Here is an 18,830-nt window from a genome sequence, read left to right on the forward strand (position 1 = left end):
TTGATCTGTTTGTCAATCAGTCATCCCTCTCCCAGACAGATTTTTCAAATTTAATATCAGAATATTAAGCCAAGCCATGCGGCCAACTCATCATCGGGAGCGTTACACAAGGAGATTTTGGAGGGAAGAGAATCAACCTGCATGCATCTGCATAATCCATGGACTCCTGCCCAAAAAGAAATTTTAAAAAAGCGTCATCAGTAATTATGCTTGATGGTAGATGATGAATATGCAGTCGTAATGACATCACCGCCCACCTGTCCTAGAGCTCGTTCACATTTTATCACTGTTAACACCCACAAGCTTGGCTTCATCCAATGACAATTCCCCACGCGAAGGAGCCGTGCAGGGTGAAAGTCTACTAGTGTGTCAGGAGGAGGAATTAACCAGGGGATATTTCCAGTCGGAGTTTTTCCTGGAGTTGCCGGTCCCGGTGGAGCTAAGCCCGACGCTGCAACCCCGACTGACAACTGACTACTGACTGACTGATCTACAGTACCGTGAGTATCCGGTGTATATATTGTAAATAATCCCTGTGTTTGAACTGTGAATACAGACGCTGCTATTTCGGTTTTGATTTCCTGGTTTGATTTGTGCGGATCCACAGTAAAACCCGGAGCGGAGTTTTGAGTTGCCCCTATTTTGGTTGTGAACTGGATTAAACTGTTTTTGGACTGTGAGAAAACCGGACTATGTCCGTGGATTGAACTCTGAGACTGTGGGGACAATTTTCACACAACATTGAATAATACAAATTGAAAACTGAATTGAATTGTGGTCTATTCGTTTTTTGCAGTGCTGGTTATTGGTGACATTTCATTTGCTGCTACATACTATTTGATCTATTATTTTGTATGGTTTGACGGAGCTCTTTTCTTTCTATGTTATAATTATTATTTGTCAGACGTGACTCTGACTGGCACCCCACTTCCTTTAAACGCGTCAAACCCGCTACAAATTCAGATTTTGGTTTCGGAAGTTTAATGCTTTCAAGGACTTATATTCAGACCTCGTCGTTTTTGCACATTATGCACATTTGTTTACATAAGAATGTCACCAACATTTCAAACAACATGCTGCAATCAGGTACAGAAAGATATTTAGAATGAAGGGAAAAAGCAAACTGCACAATAAAAAAATGGCAAGACAAACTAAGACAGTTACTGGAAAGTAGTGGTAAACAGTTTCATCTCTGAAAATAATTAGCACTGTCTGGTGTCAAATTTATGGGACAAACAATTGTCTAATAAAACATAGTTCCCACAACAGGCGTGGTAGCCGTACCAACATATGGCATTCAGCACAGTTAGCCTTGAGAGAGGACATGATAATGTGTTACTTGTGGCTCGCTCTTTATTGCCTCTGCTAGCAACACAACACAATATGAGAACCAGAAGCAGCGGAACTCTCTCAACAGATCATAATAAAAGCCGTGTTCTGACTTGTTTTCAAATCTGGGTCTAGGGCTGGGCGATATGGACTAATAGTCATATCCCGATATAATTAGGCTAAATATCGATATACGATATATATCCCGATATTTTTATGCAATGTGAGAGCAAATCCTCAGTCAAAATCAAAGCCAAATATGACATGTGGGTGGGAATTTCGTCATTTTAGGGGCAAGTCCATTTGGCCTTCACTTTTTTTTTTGTCAGGGGCACAAAGGCCACTGAGTAAAATGTGTTGATTTACCTTTCAGACTGATACCATAACATCCTAATTTATAATAAGACATGGATTATGTATTAAAAAAATGTTTGAATACCAATATCAAGTTAATGTTACATTACAAAACAGTTTTTTTTAAGTAGGGTTAGGGTGAGGTGAGTTTTGTGACACCTTACTGAATATTAGTATTATTGAATATTTCTCCAAAATAGAAATTCCCCAAAATTATGGCAAAGCACATTTTTTCCAAACAAAGAAATTGTAGAATAACCAGCAGGAGACCACTGATGTGTGGAGTGATTTTGGTAACACTACACTCTGAATAATAGTGAAGTTATTGAATATTTTTTGTAGTTTCTCTTTTCAGTGTTGCACTTTGTAGACGGTCCCTGCGCCCTCGTCTCACAGACGGCTGACCATACAGACCAGAGTTAATGTCCAGACGCTCGTTTTGATTAACATACGGTTGTAGGTAGTTGTCTATCATTAAACGGTAGGAACGAGCCGTCATTGTGTTTTAACAAGGTTTCACTTATGAGTTATTGATCCGGGAAGTTCGAATCTGTGAATATATTTCCAACTTTACCGGACTAAATCCTACCACATACCTCAGTTACGTATCATGTCAAAACCGGCTGAGCTCGATCTCTGTGCTGTAAGTTTCGTTCTTCTGTATGGAGACGCTGCTGCTGTGTGAGAGACTTTCACGTGAGATCATCATGATGATGAGACTTCACCTGCGCGAACCGCGAACTCACTGAAGTTACTGTGAGTGACTACTGTGCACTCAGGTGGCTGTAATTAAAGGCAAGCCCGCTACGCTGACCGGTGGCCGTGCGATGATATTTTTTCACGGGGTATCAAGGCCAAAGTACGGGGCAACGGCGGCCACCAAAGTGTTTGTTGAAGAGTGCCGGAGTGTCTGTTCCAGCCCCTCCCCTCTCTGTGCATGAAGGAGGAGGGGCGGGGGGAGCAGTGCAGAGAGCTCCGGTTCAGCGGTTTGCCCGGAGCAAGGACCACAGCGCAAATTTGAACTACATCGATGTATGCGATATGGTCTAATTCCATATCACATTTCAAAAATATATCGATATAAGTTTTATATCGACATATCGCCCAGCCCTATCTGGGTCAATGAGGATTTTTATTCTTCTTCTTCTTCCTTGGTGCCAACTCGGTAGTGTTACCTCACACCACCAGGTGGCAGCAGAATGGAAGACATTGTGATCTCATCTTCACAGAGGAGAGTGTAAAATCTCACAGTTACTTCTGACACACCCACTCTTTCCTGGATGCACCAGTTGATATGATTGAATTGATGTTTGACAGCCAGTGTCGAACAGTAATCCTGCTTTTTTCAAATGTTCCTTTTTAATCCTTACTCAACATGTCAGTCACATAATGTGTTACTGAGCTGCAAAGCTCCTAAATACAGATTAAAACCAATAAGATCCCATCACAGATCTTAACATAAGGAGCACCAAGGCAAAGCCACTCTTATAGCTGCTTTCAGTAACTGTGTTTTTCTTTCAGTTGATGATGATTTGAGTTTTTCACTGACCTGAACACCAAAAAAGATTACTTCAGTGGTTGACCGTCAGGCATCAACTCATTTTCTGTTTTCTTCCTCCAGCTGAATAACTTGGACCCAGAGCTGAAGAACCTGTTTTATATGTGCGGCATCTCCGAGGCTCAGCTGAAGGACAAGGAGACTTCGAAGGTCATCTATGGCTTCATCAAGAAGAAAGGAGGCGTCGAAGCCGTCAAAAATGGGCTGCGGAGACAAGGTGAGACGGATACACTGCTGGGAAGACAGATAGTAGAGAATGAGTGCAGATTCTTCACTGTCCTGACTTCACTATGACAGTTTTGTCTAATGTTGTTAAATGTAATCTCATGTGGTTCCCCAGGTCCGCCCAGGTGGAGTGGTAGGTTTCTATGCATGACTGACTGACTGTGCATGTCAAGTTGAACTTAAAAAAACTCAGTTATTTGGGGTGTGACTTTGCAGTTACTGGAGTGAGTTCAGAGTGTTTTGCTGTGTTACTTGCTGGATGTTTTTATGATTATCTGACTCTGCGGCATTCTTACTTCATCTGAAGACGCGGAAATCTTATGCGGTTGCTTCATCATGACTTCTGACCTTTTTAAACTCTCGCTCTTTGTCAACCATATTGTACAATGATGCTGACGTTTTTAAATAACAAGATTGACAGCAGTTACGTGCAAGAAGGCTGCTCCCAGTGGTTTGTTTATACAACTGCATGATGCTTCAGTACCAGCTGAAGACCTGAGAAACTGACATGCATTGCTTACATTCTTATAATCATTACTTTTATTAACTATTAAATGAAGTATTTCTTATATTGATGATTATTGTTTGCTGTTTAACTTCTGTCTTAGCCAAACTTGTGAACTCCAGCTGTGGTTTTTATTAAACTTCTATTAACATATTGTGGCAAGCTCGAGCAGAAGAAAGTCTCACGAGACAGATCTTGAATTTCAACACAGGTCCAGTGCTACTGACGCAGCAAGGTGCAGGGACCACAGATTTATTCACTCCATCAGACACAAATGTTTGATCAACATCACCACCCGCCCTATCATACTTGGCCATGGTGGCACACTGCAAAATCAATGTCTATGGCAATTCAACATCAAACATCCTCAGAACACAACAGGTCACAACAACAACAGTCAAAACATGTACAGGAAGCATCAAACTGAAACATATCACAACAACAGTCTCATTAACACTTGAGAATTCGCTCCCATGAGCCGCAAACAGTACTCCTCCGATACATTTACTTTGTACCTTGTAATAGATACAGAAGTATCTGCTGCTGTACCTCCAGACTACACAGCAGCTTCACTCCCTAGACTGCAAGACTCCTCACTTCATCATCAATATCCACCATGAAAAATATTTGATCTTTTGTAGCATGAAGTCAGACTACAACTTCCATTTCATTTTACAAACCTGGCATTGTAAAATGATGATAAAATAAACTTTTGAAACCTTTTGAATTGTGCAAACTATATATTCAATCAGAAAATCCTCAGTTTGGTTTAAAGACATGCTAACATAAGGCTTTTTATTCCGGTCTATCTGGCACTATTTCTTTGTTTTTCCACAGATACATTTCCATGCTCCAGTTCAAAAGAGTAGGTTTGAATGATCTGCAAAGGTTTCCACTTAACCACTGAATACATGTGGCAGCTCCTGACAAAACTGAATGATCCATTAGACAGCTGCAACAACTGAACTTACATTTAAACAACAACAACAACAATAACAACAACAACAACAATAACAGTCTCATCAACACTTGAGAATTCGCTCCCATGAGCCGCAAACGGTACTCCTCCGGTCACTACAATATGCTGATAATTCATGGAACAATTCAAGCTACAAAAAAGGCTCAAGTCAGGCTTATTCATAAAAAAGACAAATATTTATATTTTACTTTTAACAAAAAAGGCGGTGATCAAATAAATACGTTTAAAATAATATATTTTTTAAATTAAATAGATAAACTAAATAAAATTAAATAAAGAAAATAAAGTGCAAATGACGTTATAGCCTTAAAATTAATTTAACAATTGCTTCAGCAGTCTTCATTTTTGCCTGGCAGAACCAGATATTGCTCTTTATATCTTTGACAAATGAACAAACAAATCAATGAACAGGAAAACAGTCAACATATTTAAGAAGCTACAACTACTTTTGTATCTTCACCTCTTAATGAGACACTTGGGCCTGCCTCTGAGACACAATGAGATCCAGTCTGGGTGGAATGGGGGAAAGGCTCACTCTCAGCGTAGCCTCCAGTGTTGCTCTGAGTCTGTTTCGGACTTTGGTCTTGGTTGTGGCCACAATGGAGAATCCTGATTCACACAGGTATGTAGTTGTGAATGGGAGAAGTAGTTTCACAGCCCTCAGTGCAAGACATGGGTACTCCTTTGAGACAGCAATCCAAAAGGAGCCCAGGTCCAGTTTGCCCCACTGCAACTTTAAAGTGCTGTCAGTGGAAACTTCCAGAAGCTGGGATTCCAGATGTGAGGGCAAAGCAACATCATTTGCAGTGGGATCCACAGAAAATGGGTCCCTCTCTGGGATCCTCAGCAAAGTATTCATCAAACTTCTCTGCCGGTTGTGAGAGATGCTGAGAGACTGAGTCACTGATCTTCACCTGAGGGGAGTTTTCCAAAATGTCAGACAAAAGTGGAAACATGTCCATCCTCTTTTCCTGTGCCCCCTGGTCCACAAAGCAAGTTTCCTCTTGAAAACTTGAACTTTGTCTGCAACAAGAAACATGTTGCTGTTTCTTCCTTGAAGAGAGATGTTCAGCTGGTTCAGGAGTGAAAAAATGTCACAGAGGTAGGCACGTTTTGCTGTGAACTCTGTGTTTGCATAGTAATATGCAAAAGGAGATTTTTTCTCAGTGAGAAAAGTGAAGACCTCATTCAAATCAATTTATTTATATAGCCCAAAATCACAATCACATTGCCTCAGTGGGCTTTACAATCTGTACAGTGAACAACATCCTCTGTCCTTAGACCCTCGATTCGAGTGAGGAAAAACTTCACATGTTGATGGAAAAAAAAACTTTTAACAGGGTAAAAAAAACTATGGAAGAAACCTCAGGAAGAGCCACAGAGGAGGGATCCCTCTTCCAGGACGGACAGACAAGCAATAGATGTTGCGTGTACAGAAAAGAGCAACAATTCACAGTTTACAAGTTACATCAACAGAAAATCTGATACAAGTTATGTAAAGTTAGTGGAACCAGGAGACGACCGAGCAGGACGAGGCATCACCAAGTGGAGCCCGAGCCAGACGACTTCCTGTCCACCATGATGACCTGGAAGAGGGCAGGCCACACAAGATCATTAGTAATAGACAGAGAGAGGCATCAAGGTTAACATTCTTCAGTTCAAACAAACGCTTGAGGACCAGTCCTCTTGAGAGCCATCTCACTTCACTGTGATAGAGCAGCTGGACATGATCTGCTTCTATGTCCTCACAAAGCTTGGCGAAACATCTGGGGTTCGTTTCACAAAGCAGATTTAGTGAAAACTCTGAGTCTGTTAACCCTGAAATGAGGGAAACTCTGAGTTTTCCGTTTCACAAAGGGAGGTAACTCAAACTAGAGAAAGAGGGGTAACTCTAGCCTGTTTCACAGAGAGAGGTAACTTAAGCTCTCGGTCAGTTACCATGATAACATACTCTATGAACCTAACCTGGTCGGGACCAACAAACCTTGAGTTTCTCTCTGTCTCCGCCCTCTTTCAGCCACGCAAGGTATTTGATTTCCTCATTAATTCAGTCAGCAGGCGAGTCTTGGCGTAGTATAGTTCTGCCGTCTGTTTTTTGAGAAAATCATTGCAAAAATCAGTCAGTAGGCCTACATTAGAAGTTATATTAGGTGGCGACTATTTTCACTACCATGGCATGTCCTGTTGATAGTGATCCCGTGGATGAAGGTGCAGCATTACTGCGCAGAGAATTAAATATTCCTTCGGGAGAGGATAATCAGACCGCACATAGATGTTCTTGCATTTCCAGACAATTATCTTTTTGAGCGGTACCGTTTCACGTCACAGTCCATCATTTACATACACAACCTAATCTGTCCTAACATTTCTAACATTACCAACCGAAGTCATGCTCTCACATCCCAGCAGATATTGTGTTGCGCTGCGTTTTTTTGGAAATGGGAGTTTTTCATACAACGTCGGAGATGCAGAGCACTTGAGCAAGGCAACTGTATGCAGAGCGGTCAGAAAAGTGTGCCTCGCCCTGAAACGCCTACTACCCATCTTTATCATTTTCAGCTCCTCGGCCTCCGTTAGAGGTGGCGGTGCTTGGCCACCACCCGTTTTACGGGCATCTGCTTTCTTTCTGTTGGCTGAGTAGAAGTCTGTGTTAGTTTAAATAGGCTTAATTATTTAACAGAACATGATATAGATGAGAAGACATTTATGTGTGTGAAAACAGCATTATGTTGGGGATAAAACAACTGTACAGTCAAACAGCCACTTAATATTTACTTTAAAATGTAAAACATGATTAAAATGAGGTACCCCCAAGAGATTATGCCGAGGTCTTACCTGTTTGAACAATGTTTTTATGTTTCATCTTAAACTGCCGCCAAGTGCGCTTCTCCCCCGCGGGATTGCACCTAAATGAAATAAACTAATAGGCTACCACTCAAGCAGTTTCCCCCTGTAATATTATTGTGATTGCAAAGGACTACATTTAAACTTACGCACTGACCCGAGCACGAATGTTCTCCCACGCCGTCTCCCTCTCTTTTGCTGCTGCAGCGGTGTTACACTTCCTTCTAAAAACGTGCTCACTGTTTGAGCGCATTAATATTTCTAATTCCAGTGGGGTGAAAAACGTAGCCCTCCTCTTCCCCGTTGCTATGGTGACTCGTCGAATTGGGGCTCCATTTATGCTGTCTTTTTATACTTGGTGGTGCACGCGCTTAACTCCAGGTTAAACTACTCCAAGTTGATCAAACTAACTCAAATCAGCTGTTCTGGAACCGAAAACTCAGAGTTTCCTATCTCAGAGTAGATCAACTCAGAGTTCAGGGTTAGACTCAGAGTTTGTTGAACCTGCTATGTGAAACGGACTCCTGGAGTTCACAGCATTGTTTTTAATGAAGTTGATGGTTTTAACACTCACAGTCATCACCTCGTGGAACTCTGGTGACATCTTTTTAGCTGCAAGACTCTCACGGTGGAGAAAACAGTGTGTCCATTTAGCTTCTGGTGCACGATCCAGGATCTGTCTGATGACACTTTGATGCCTGCCAGTCATTGACGCTGCACCGTCACTGCACACCCCGACACAGTTCTGCCAGTCCAGGCCGTTCTCAGTGAAGTAGTTGTCCATGCAGCGGAAACATTCCTGAGCCGTAGCTCGTGTCGGCAGCTCTCCACAGAATAGTATGTCTTTGTGCAAACTTCTGTCCCAGTGATTGTGACATCCATGGACTCATCCATTTGTAAAGAGAAAAATGCACTACTTTTGATTCTTTCAATAAGCTGATGCTGTATGTCTGAGGCCGTGTCTGCGATACGGTGACTCACAGTATCGTTCGAGAGCAGGATGATCAGCAGCTTCTTGGCAGCGGCCTCTCCGAACATCTCTTGGCACATATCCACAGCGGCAGGGAGAACCAACTCCTCCGCTATGGTGAATGGCTTCTTGCTCTGTGCCACATGTCTGGCTACGAGATAGCTGGCTTTTAATGCATATGTAGAGTCGCCAGTCAGTGACATGATCAACCTTTTCTGCATCTGCAGCCCATTTTCTTTCCTCCTAAAAAAATCCACCGGCTTTCCCACAAGTGTTTTCAGTAGATAACTTATGACACCCGGGGCCCTCGCGGCCCACAGGTGCAAAACTGAAAGTTTTTTGCGGCCCTCTAGGTGGCGCTCACAGCCCTATGGTTAAGAATCACTGCTATAGAGGAAACGTCAGCACTGAGAAGTGATGCATCTGTCGAGGAGGCCATGGCACCACTGGATCGACTCTCTTCCATGTCAGCTTCTTCCTTATGAATGGAGGATGAAGTTGATGGTGTAGCTGGGAAAATAAATGAAAAAAAATCTGAAATTACCTGTTAAGTACGTTTGACCATTTCACGGTTAGCATATTGGAAGAGGTCACTATTAACAGCTCAGCTCAGTGAGAGAAATTCACTCTACCTTCATCAGTGTAGGGTTCCTTAGGAAGAGCCTGAGGGCTGAGAAATTTAAGCAAAGCACCTTGAGGGAGGAAGAAAAGATATGTTAGCATTTCCATAAAACATCCCAAGCTTATGTTATACATTGATCTACTTGTAGCTTAACATAGCATTTAAGCATTCTGCTGTTTGAGAATTAGACAAGACGCACCGGGTGCTTTAAAGACAGTAAACAGCTGGTCTGCATGAATACTACTAGACATGAATGTTCCGATCTGCTTTGATGCACGGAATTTATTGTGTGGTTTTCCTAACAGATTATCACAGTGGAATAGTCAGTATAGCAGAGAAGCTACGCCACTTTCATCAAAACCTATTACAAAACTATAGCAATGACGTCATGTCATTAAATACGATAAACAGTGATTCTGGAACAGATCTGCGTCTTCCTTATCCCGTTAATAAACATATTACAGTATGTAACCATATTCTGTCCGTTCGAAAAAAAGCTGCACTAACTGTTACAAGCAGCATTGGCTGTCAGGCAGGTAGCTAACATAAACATTTTTTGCTAGCCTACCTGCTGCGAAATTACACTAATTGTACAAGACAAATAGAGCTATTTTATCCAGTGTAATGTATCACTTACCACTATCTTGTTTTTTCTTATCTTCCTCTTCCTTTCTCTTCTTTCTTTTCTGGCTTCCTGATGCATAATTACACTTCATGTGATGTCTGCCAAGGTTTTATATTTTGCCGGCAGCAGAGGTCACGAACCTGGCTGGCTGGTGTGAAGGTAGATTTGTGTCTTCATTATTCAATCAAAAAAAGTTTGCTTCAATCAAAATATATATTTTCAATAAAAAAAAAACTTCACTTCAATCAAAAAAAACCTTTTCAATCCAAGAAAAAAAGTGCTGAATGCAAAAATATAGTTGAGACTCAAAAATGCATTTGAACACTGTTTTTCTTTGACTGAAAATGTTTTCTTTGATAGAAGTAAGGTTTTTTTTGTTTGAAGCAACTTTTTTGATTGAAGTAATGTTGTTTTGTGTTTGGGCCATAGTATGGGTAGGACATTTGTGTCTTTATAATTCAATCAAAAAGAAGTTGCTTCAAACAAAAAAAAATATTTTCCATTAAAAAAATCAGCCGTTTAGCTCAGTTGGTAGAGCGCGCGCGGCGCGTCCCATGTGCCAAGGCTCTGCAGCGGACCTGGGTTCGACTCCTGGCCCGGGTCCCTTCGCTGCATGTCACTCCCCCTCTCTCTCCCCCTGTTTCCTGTCATATCTTCAGCTGTCCTTTCAATAAAGCCAAAAAAATATTTAAAAAAAAAAAAAATCACTCCAAATCGAAAAAATGTTTTCAATAAAAAGCAACAACACTTCAAATGATTTGGGGGTTTTTTAGGGGGGATTTAATTTTATTTTTGCATTTGAACAGTTTTTTCTTTGATTGAAAATATTTTTTTTGATTGAAGCAACTTTTTGGGGATTGAATAATTAAGACACAAATGTCCTACCCATAATATGGCCCAAACACAGAAAAGATTGCTTAAATAAAAGAAAACATTTTCAATAAAAAAAAAAAGTGTTCAAATGCAATTTTTTTAGTCTCAAACAAAATTTTGCATTCAAAAAAAAAAAACTTTTTTTCTATGATTGAAAAAGTTATTTTTTTGACTGAAGTGATTTTTTTAATGGAAAATATTTTTTTTGTTTGAAGCAACTACTTTTTTGATGGAATTATAAAGACACAAATGTCCTACCCATAATATGGCCCAAACACAAAACAACATTACTTCAATCAAAAAAGTTTCTTCAAACAAAAAAAAACCTTACTTCTATCAAAGAAAACATTTTCAATCAAAGAAAAACAGTGTTCAAATGCATTTTTTTGAGTCTCAACTATAGTTTTTGCATTCAAACACTTTTTTTCTTTGATTGAAAAGGTTTTTTTTTTAATTGAAGTGAAGGTTTTTTTTATTGAAAATATATATTTTGATTGAAGCAAACTTTTTTTTTATTGAATAATAACAAATCACAAATCTACCTTCATAGCTGGCTGCTGTCAGCGACTACTGAGAGGGGCCCCCTCCAGGGGGATCCCGATAACAGTTTCATTGCACTTTACTGCATTGACTATCAAAGGGGCGCTCACACATTTTGTCGTTGCTTTTTATTCATAACCAGTCGTTGTCTTGGGGCCCCAGGCCAGCTCGGGGCCCCAAGCAGTTGCTTGGTTTGCTTGCCTTCTCCCGACGGGCCTGTTCAAAGCTGCAGCACAAATGAGCAAGAGGATATATCTTATAGTCTCACCAGCTGAACTTGACTCTTTCCTTTTTATCCTTACACCATAGATAATGTAGGAAGAGGTGATCATCCGCCATTAAAACACTTTGAAAAGTTTGTGATTTTCTCGTGATCAACTTTAATTTTTCATTAGTTTCAGCGGATATTTCAAATTTCGTCTTTCAAGATCGGTCACTGCCAGGACTGCTAGGATAATTCCGTCATTTGTGCGCATCTTGTAGGATTTGCCTCTCATTGTTTTTGCAGACCTCGTCGTTTTTACATGCACATTTGTTTACATAAGAATGTCACCAACATTTTAAACAACATGCTGCAATCAGGTACAGAAAGGTATTTAGAATGAAGGAAAAAAGAAAACTGCACAATCAAAAAATGGCAAGACAAACTAAGACAGTTACTGGAAAGTAGTGGTAAACAGTTTCATCTCTGAAAATAATTAGCACTGTCTGGTGTCAAATTTATGGGACAAAAAATTGTCTAATAAAACGTAGTTCCCACAACAGGCGTGGTAACCGTACCAACATATGGCATTCAGCACAGTTAGCCTTGAGAGAGGACATGATAATGTGTTACTTGTGGCTCGCTCTTTATTGCCTCTGCTAGCAACACAACACAATATGAGAACCAGAAGCAGCTGAACTCTCTCAACAGATCATAATAAAAGCCCTGTTCTGACTTGTTTTCAAATCTGGGTCAATGAGGATTTGTATTCTTCTTCTTCTTCCTTGGTGCCAACTCGGTAGTGTTACCTCACACCACTAGGTGGCAGCAGAATGGTAGACATTGTGATTTCATCTTCACAGAGATAGATAGATAGATAGATAGATAGATAGATAGATAACTTTATGTATCCCCAAGAGGATAGAGGATATTTCTGACACACCCACTCTTTCCTGGATGCACCAGTTGATATGATTGAATTGATGTTTGACAGCCAGTGTCGAACAGTAATCCTGCTTTTTTTAAATGTTCCTTTTTAATCCTTACTCAACATGTCAGTCACATAATGTGTTACTGAGCTGCAAAGCTCCTAAATACAGATTAAAACCAGTAAGATCCCATCACAGATCTTAACATAAAGAGCACCAAGGCAAAGCCACTCTTATAGCTGCTTTCAGTTACTGTGTTTTTCATTCAGTTGATGATGATTTGAGTTTTTCACTGACCCGAACACCAAAAAAGATTACTTCAGTGGTTGACCATCAGGCATCAACTCATTTTCTGTTTTCTTCCTCCAGCTGAATAACTTGGACCCAGAGCTGAAGAACCTGTTCGATATGTGCGGCATCTCCGAGGCTCAGCTGAAGGACAAGGAGACTTCGAAGGTCATCTACGACTTCATCGAGAAGAAAGGAGGCGTCGAAGCCGTCAAGAAAGAGCTGCGGAGACAAGGTGAGACGGATACACTGCTTTATTCAGTTATGGAAAATATTAATATTTCAAAGATTGCATTTGTTTTCCAAACTACATAAAGCTCCTTTAAATTATTATTATTGTTGTAATAAATCTGGACGCTTTTTGAAGCTGCTGTGTGAACTCTTATTGGTGCTTTTTTTTTTACTTAACAAGTTTTTGTTTCTCTCCAGCTCCTCCACCCTCTCCATCCAGAGGCGGCCCTCCTCCCCCACCTCTAGTAAGATCCCATCACAGATCTTAACATAAAGAGCACCAAGGCAAAGCCACTGTTATAGCTGCTTTCAGTTACTGTGTTATTCATTCAGTGGATGATGATTTGAGTTTTTCACTGACCCAAACACCAAAAAAGATTACTTCAGTGGTTGACCATCAGGCATCAACTCATCTTCTGTTTTCTTCCTCCAGCTGAATAACTTGGACCCAGAGCTGAAGAACCTGTTCGATATGTGCGGCATCTCCGAGGCTCAGCTGAAGGACAAGGAGACTTCGAAGGTCATCCACGACTTCATCGAGAAGAAAGGAGGCGTCGAAGCCGTCAAGAAAGAGCTGCGGAGACAAGGTGAGACGAATACACTGCTTTATTCAGTTATGGAAAATATCAATATTTCTGAGATTGCATTTGTTTTCCAAACTACATAATGCTCCTTTAAATTATTATTATTGTTGTAATAAATCTGGACGCTATTTGAAGCTGCTGTGTGAACTCTTATTGGTGCTTTTTTTTTTACTTAACAAGTTTTTGTTTCTCTCCAGCTCCTCCACCCTCTCCATCCAGAGGCGGCCCTCCTCCCCAACCTCTAGTAAGATTCCATCACAGATCTTAACATAAAGAGCACCAAGGCAAAGCCACTCTTATAGCTGCTTTCAGTTACTGTGTTTTTCATTCAGTTGATGATGATTTGAGTTTTTCACTGACCCGAACACCAAAAAAGATTACTTCAGTGGTTGACCGTCAGGCATCAACTCATCTTCTGTTTTCTTCCTCCAGCTGAATAACTTGGACCCAGAGCTGAAGAACCTGTTCGATATGTGCGGCATCTCCGAGGCTCAGCTGAAGGACAAGGAGACTTCGAAGGTCATCCACGACTTCATCGAAAAGAAAGGAGGCGTCGAAGCCGTCAAGAAAGAGCTGCGGAGACAAGGTGAGACGGATACACTGCTGGGAAGACAGATAGTAGAGAATGAAAGCAGATTCTTCACTGTCCTGACTTCAGAGTTTTGTCTAATGTTGTTAAATGTAATCTCATGTGGTTCCCCAGGTCCGCCCAGGTGGAGTGGTAGGTTTCTATGCATGACTGACTGACTGTGCATGTCAAGTTGAACTTAAAAAAACTCAGTTATTTGGGGTGTGACTTTGCAGTTACTGGAGTGAGTTCAGAGTGTTTTGCTGTGTTACTTGCTGGATGTTTTTATGATTATCTGACTCTGCGGCATTCTTACTTCATCTGGAGACGCGGAAATCTTATGCGGTTGCTTCATCATGACTTCTGACCTTTTTAAACTCTCGCTCTTTGTCAACCATATTGTACAAATGATGCTGACGTTTTTAAATAACAAGATTGACAGCAGTTACGTGCAAGAAGGCTGCTCCCAGTGGTTTGTTTATACAACTGCATGATGCTTCAGTACCAGCTGAAGACCTGAGAAACTGACATGCATTGCTTACATTCTTATTTTTTTTTTATTGATTTATTTTTTTTGATTTTTTTTTGGCACATACACCTTTATTTGACAGTGGATAGATTGGAAAGGGGAGAGAGATGGGGGGTGTGACATGCAGTACAGGTCCTCCGGCCGGATTCGAACCAGGGTCCACTGCGTTCATGGCATGCGCTCTAACCACTCGACGACCTGCGCGCCGCTTACATTCTTATAATCATTACTTTTATTAACTATTACATGAGGTATTTGTTATATTGATGATTATTGTTTGCTGTTTAACTTCTGTCTTAGTCAAACATGTGAACTCAAGCTATGGTTTATGCTTCTATAACCAGCTATTAGACCAAACCAAAATGTTTCTAGATGAATACCTTCTTTGGGCTAATCAGTTTCAGTAGTTCTTCATCAAGGGGGGAAAATAAAAGATTTAGACTAATAATATGTTACAGTTTTTGACAACAAGATGAGCTACGTGTGAGCAGGCTGCCAGAAGTTGGTTAATTATTGGACTGCATTAATACAGGCAAGGATTGGAAAACTGAGTCTTTTCGACAGAGATGCTGCGAATCCTTTTGTGTCCCTCCAGATCTTCAAGTGGAAAAAATGTGTAGATTAAAGGTGCACTCTGTAGTTTAAGGCAAGACATTTTTAATCAGAAGAGAAAGATTCTCATTGATTTATTTGTTCTTATTCCAAAACAAGCTAAATAAACAAACTCTCTTTGTTTTCATGACTGAATAAACAAGCTGACCTTAAAGGACACCACAGTTTCATGCATGCTTTGTTTATATGTTATATGTGGCGGACCCTGCCACCTTTCTATCTTCAAACAATGTTCTGGGACCTTAATTTCCTCTGAGAACAGCTTGTTTATTCAGTTATGGAAAATATTAATATTTCTGAGATTGCATTTGTTTTCCAGACTACATAATGCTCCTTTAAATTATTATTATTGTTGTAATAAATCTGGACGCTTTTTGAAGCTGCTGTGTGAACTCTTATTGATGCTTTTCTTAACAAGTTTTTGTTTCTCTCCAGCTCCTCCACCCCCTCCATCCAGAGGCGGCCCTCCTCCCCCACCTCCACACCACGGCTCAGCCCCTCCTCCCCCTCCTCCTGCCTGCGGCCTACGTGCCCCACCACCGCCTCCCCCCTCCAGAGCTCCTGTCTCTGCGCCCCGTCCTCCTCCTCCATCCCGACCCGGCATGTCTGCTCCACCGCCTCCCCCATCTAGCCGTGAATTCTGAGGGGACCTGAGTTGTTCTGCACAAATGCTTTGAGAAGTTTAACCAGCTGGTTGACAGTGCTGTGTCATTTTCTGTCAGATGACTCGGTGCCCCAACAATATAAATAAGACTTTCACCACTTCCTTATCAGTCTGGAAACAACCTTGTGATTTTTCTATTTTTCCACTTTGAGCCTTTGAGTGGAAGAAACTTTCCCTCCTTTTAAAGAAGTAGCCCTAAAAATAGAAGTGAAAATACAACCTGATTCTTGCTTCTTCAAAAACATACTCCATTTATCTGTAAAAGGAAGTACTCTAGTATTTCCTGTTAGAATATTCACCCAGCTGTCACAGTCGACTTAAATGTGATCGTCATATGCTCTTCCACAGATGAGGATGATGACGACGACGATGATGAAGACTTTGAGAATGAAGATGAATGGGAGGACTAGCAATATTTTCTTCTTCTTCTTCTTTTTTCTCTCCCATCCCCCCGACCCCCCCCTCCCCGGATGATTCTGACACTAAACTTGTTCTCGTCTTTCTAAAAAAAGAAAAATCTTTAATTTCAAAAAGTATAAATGTAAATGTTCTATCGACTTGCTGTATATTTTTGTTGCCTTTATGCTTTTTTTATTAATCAGTGCAATACCTCATTTAATCTGTAAATGTTTCGTCATTCACATATCTTAGGTTCCGTCTTCATGTCCATCTCCGTCGGCTCCCATCTACGTCTAAAGATAGCAATACGTCACGTGTCTCGTTTTAACCACGCTCTGCTTTCTCCATCTCTATGCACCTCCTCCTCCTCCTCCTCCTCCTCCTCCTCCTCCTACGTCCCCCCACCCAACTCTTCAAGGTCCCTCACCTCCATCTGTCACTCAGCCATCCTTCATATCAGCTGCCTCCCATCACACATGTTCACTCTCTTGTGTTCCCACTCCCCCAGATTGACATGTGCAATTTTTACATCAAGTTGTCTCTTGGAACTTAGCGTTGAATGTGTTTTTTTTCTTTTTCTTTTTCGGTCAGTGATTGAAGGGGGAGGGGCTTACGAAATCCACAAATCCTTCATCGGCGGTGTAGTCATTGTTCATCAGGAGGAAAGAAAAAAAAAATCAAACTATTTTCATACCCTATTGCTCTTCTAGTTTATTTTTACTTATTCAAATGCTCCTATTTTAGCACTCATATTTTCTTAAAACAAAGAAGAAAAAAAAAAGGAAAAATGCTCTTTTTTGGAATATTTAGCTCCATTTTTGCTGTCGACTGTAAATTTGCTCCAGAGTTTTGAGTCTTGTTATATTTTTGCACAGATTGAGAGAGAGGAGACTTCTTGCATGAGAAACACTACATTCATGGCATTATCAAACAAGTATCAATATTTTCTTGACTAACTAATAAAACATGAGGTGTAATATAGGAATCGCTAATAAGAGAACAGTGGTCAGTTGTTCCCTACAAAACCAAATCATGTATTTCTTCCACATAAAATAATGTTTCCCAAGAATTCCTGCTATGTGGTTATTTAAAGTTGGATTTGACAACATGGCACGTTAAATAAAAATAAAAAACGTTATTACTTTATTCTTAATGAAAGACAACTGGTGGTAACCCCACCCAGTCTGGCTCCAAAGAAAGCAACATATTGGGGACTTCGTACTAGCATTGCTTGCTAACCGACCGGAGAACATGAGTCTCTTTAAAAGCTACAGCACCTTGCCAGCAGATACTACAGCCATAAGTTACCACTACAAAAGAAATGCTAATTATACGCCTATTATAACAGTAGCTCAAAGGGAGAAATATCAATGTTCGTCTCGGAGCTAACATCTGAGGTTTGCTAACTGGTCATAACAGACCCAAAATGGTAACCGCAAACCCGCTGAGAGTGTATTCAATTGAGGAAGAGTGCATTTCATCGCTAATTAATTTAAGTTTTCAGCAGTAAGATTCCATCTCTGCTCAGAAGTTATCATGCCTCTTTAAATCTTTGCAACAAAGGGCACCAGAGCTGCTACATGCTAACCCTTTGTTCCTTTAGCATTAAAGGTGAAGCTTGGCCTTAGGGAGCCGTGTTAGCAGTACAACAGCAGTTGATGACTCATTTTTGTAAATTAGGGATCATTACCTGCACATTTGGGCAATAAAAAGTTTTGTCTTTCAAATAAAATACATCTTGTAATGACAATACATCACTTAGCAAGCTAATTAGCCATCTAGCACTTAGCAGATAGATCTAAGAATTTAGTATTACAGTAGCATTCCAAAACAACGGATGTTAATTACCCACATGCTAACAAATGTCATATCAGTATTGCTAACATATTGTGGGTTATCCATCAGAAATAACACAATGACGCGTCAAGATGTTTTAAAATGCCTCTGTTTATTTGTTTGTTGTCTTTGAGAGACAAATTGCCACTTGTTTGATGACCTGTTGATTATCAAGATACTTTTTGGGAAAAAAAAACCTAGCCATGTTTTTCGCTGAAGTTAGCATCTGTAGGTAACTCTGTTAATAAAATGTTATGGATGCCAGGCCTTATCAATGAGGCTTGACAAATAATGAACTCACATACATTGTACACTCCAATAAAAGGTTGATATTTACATACTTTGGTATTTTGGGCTTCTTTTACTGTCACAGTCAGTTATAACGGGTGTTTCTTCTCAAAACTTTGCTTTTAGGATGCATCATTTCAGAATAAAACTCAGTGTTTTTGTGTTTGGGGTTAAGACCAGGGCTGCCAAAAGGTTTGATTTGGCCTGCCAGATTTTTCTAACTCAATAAATAATGAAAAGAAGATTAAAATATTAATCACTTGTGTTTAACTTCAA

At 40.4% G+C, this 18,830-nt stretch overlaps 2 protein-coding genes across 2 annotated transcripts in view; both read left to right on the forward strand.

Annotated features, from left to right (window-relative positions):
- Positions 1 to 13,054, forward strand: part of LOC115595458 (neural Wiskott-Aldrich syndrome protein-like) — a 26,746-nt gene extending 13,692 nt beyond the window's left edge. The window contains exons 8-9 of the mRNA XM_030439986.1: positions 3,305 to 3,458; positions 12,925 to 13,054. Coding sequence (XP_030295846.1) covers positions 3,305 to 3,458; positions 12,925 to 12,932 — 162 coding nt within the window. The 3' untranslated portion in view covers positions 12,933 to 13,054. The remainder of the gene's footprint in view (positions 1 to 3,304; positions 3,459 to 12,924) is intronic.
- On the forward strand, positions 12,928 to 18,606 carry LOC115595459 (neural Wiskott-Aldrich syndrome protein-like). The gene is made up of 6 exons (XM_030439987.1): positions 12,928 to 13,078; positions 13,273 to 13,319; positions 13,508 to 13,661; positions 13,856 to 13,902; positions 14,091 to 14,244; positions 16,380 to 18,606. Exons 1-6 carry the CDS (start codon positions 12,964 to 12,966, stop codon positions 16,439 to 16,441), a joined length of 579 nt encoding a protein of 192 aa, XP_030295847.1. The 5' UTR covers positions 12,928 to 12,963; the 3' UTR covers positions 16,442 to 18,606.
- Positions 18,607 to 18,830: the final 224 nt, after the last annotated feature.

The sequence above is a fragment of the Sparus aurata genome, chromosome 14 (assembly GCF_900880675.1).
Source record: "Sparus aurata chromosome 14, fSpaAur1.1, whole genome shotgun sequence".
In the NCBI taxonomy this organism is placed as follows: domain Eukaryota; kingdom Metazoa; phylum Chordata; class Actinopteri; order Spariformes; family Sparidae; genus Sparus; species Sparus aurata.

What these genes read in the sequence shown, in the direction of transcription:
- LOC115595459 (XM_030439987.1), top strand. Translation starts at nt 12,964, where the DNA reads ATGTGCGGCATCTCCGAGGCTCAGCTGAAGGACAAGGAGACTTCGAAG. An exon ending in GAAAGAGCTGCGGAGACAAG is followed by an intron (nt 13,662 to 13,855) that starts GTGAGACGAATA and finishes GTTTCTCTCCAG; the next exon opens with CTCCTCCACCCTCTCCATCC. An exon ending in GAAAGAGCTGCGGAGACAAG is followed by an intron (nt 14,245 to 16,379) that starts GTGAGACGGATA and finishes GCTCTTCCACAG; the next exon opens with ATGAGGATGATGACGACGAC.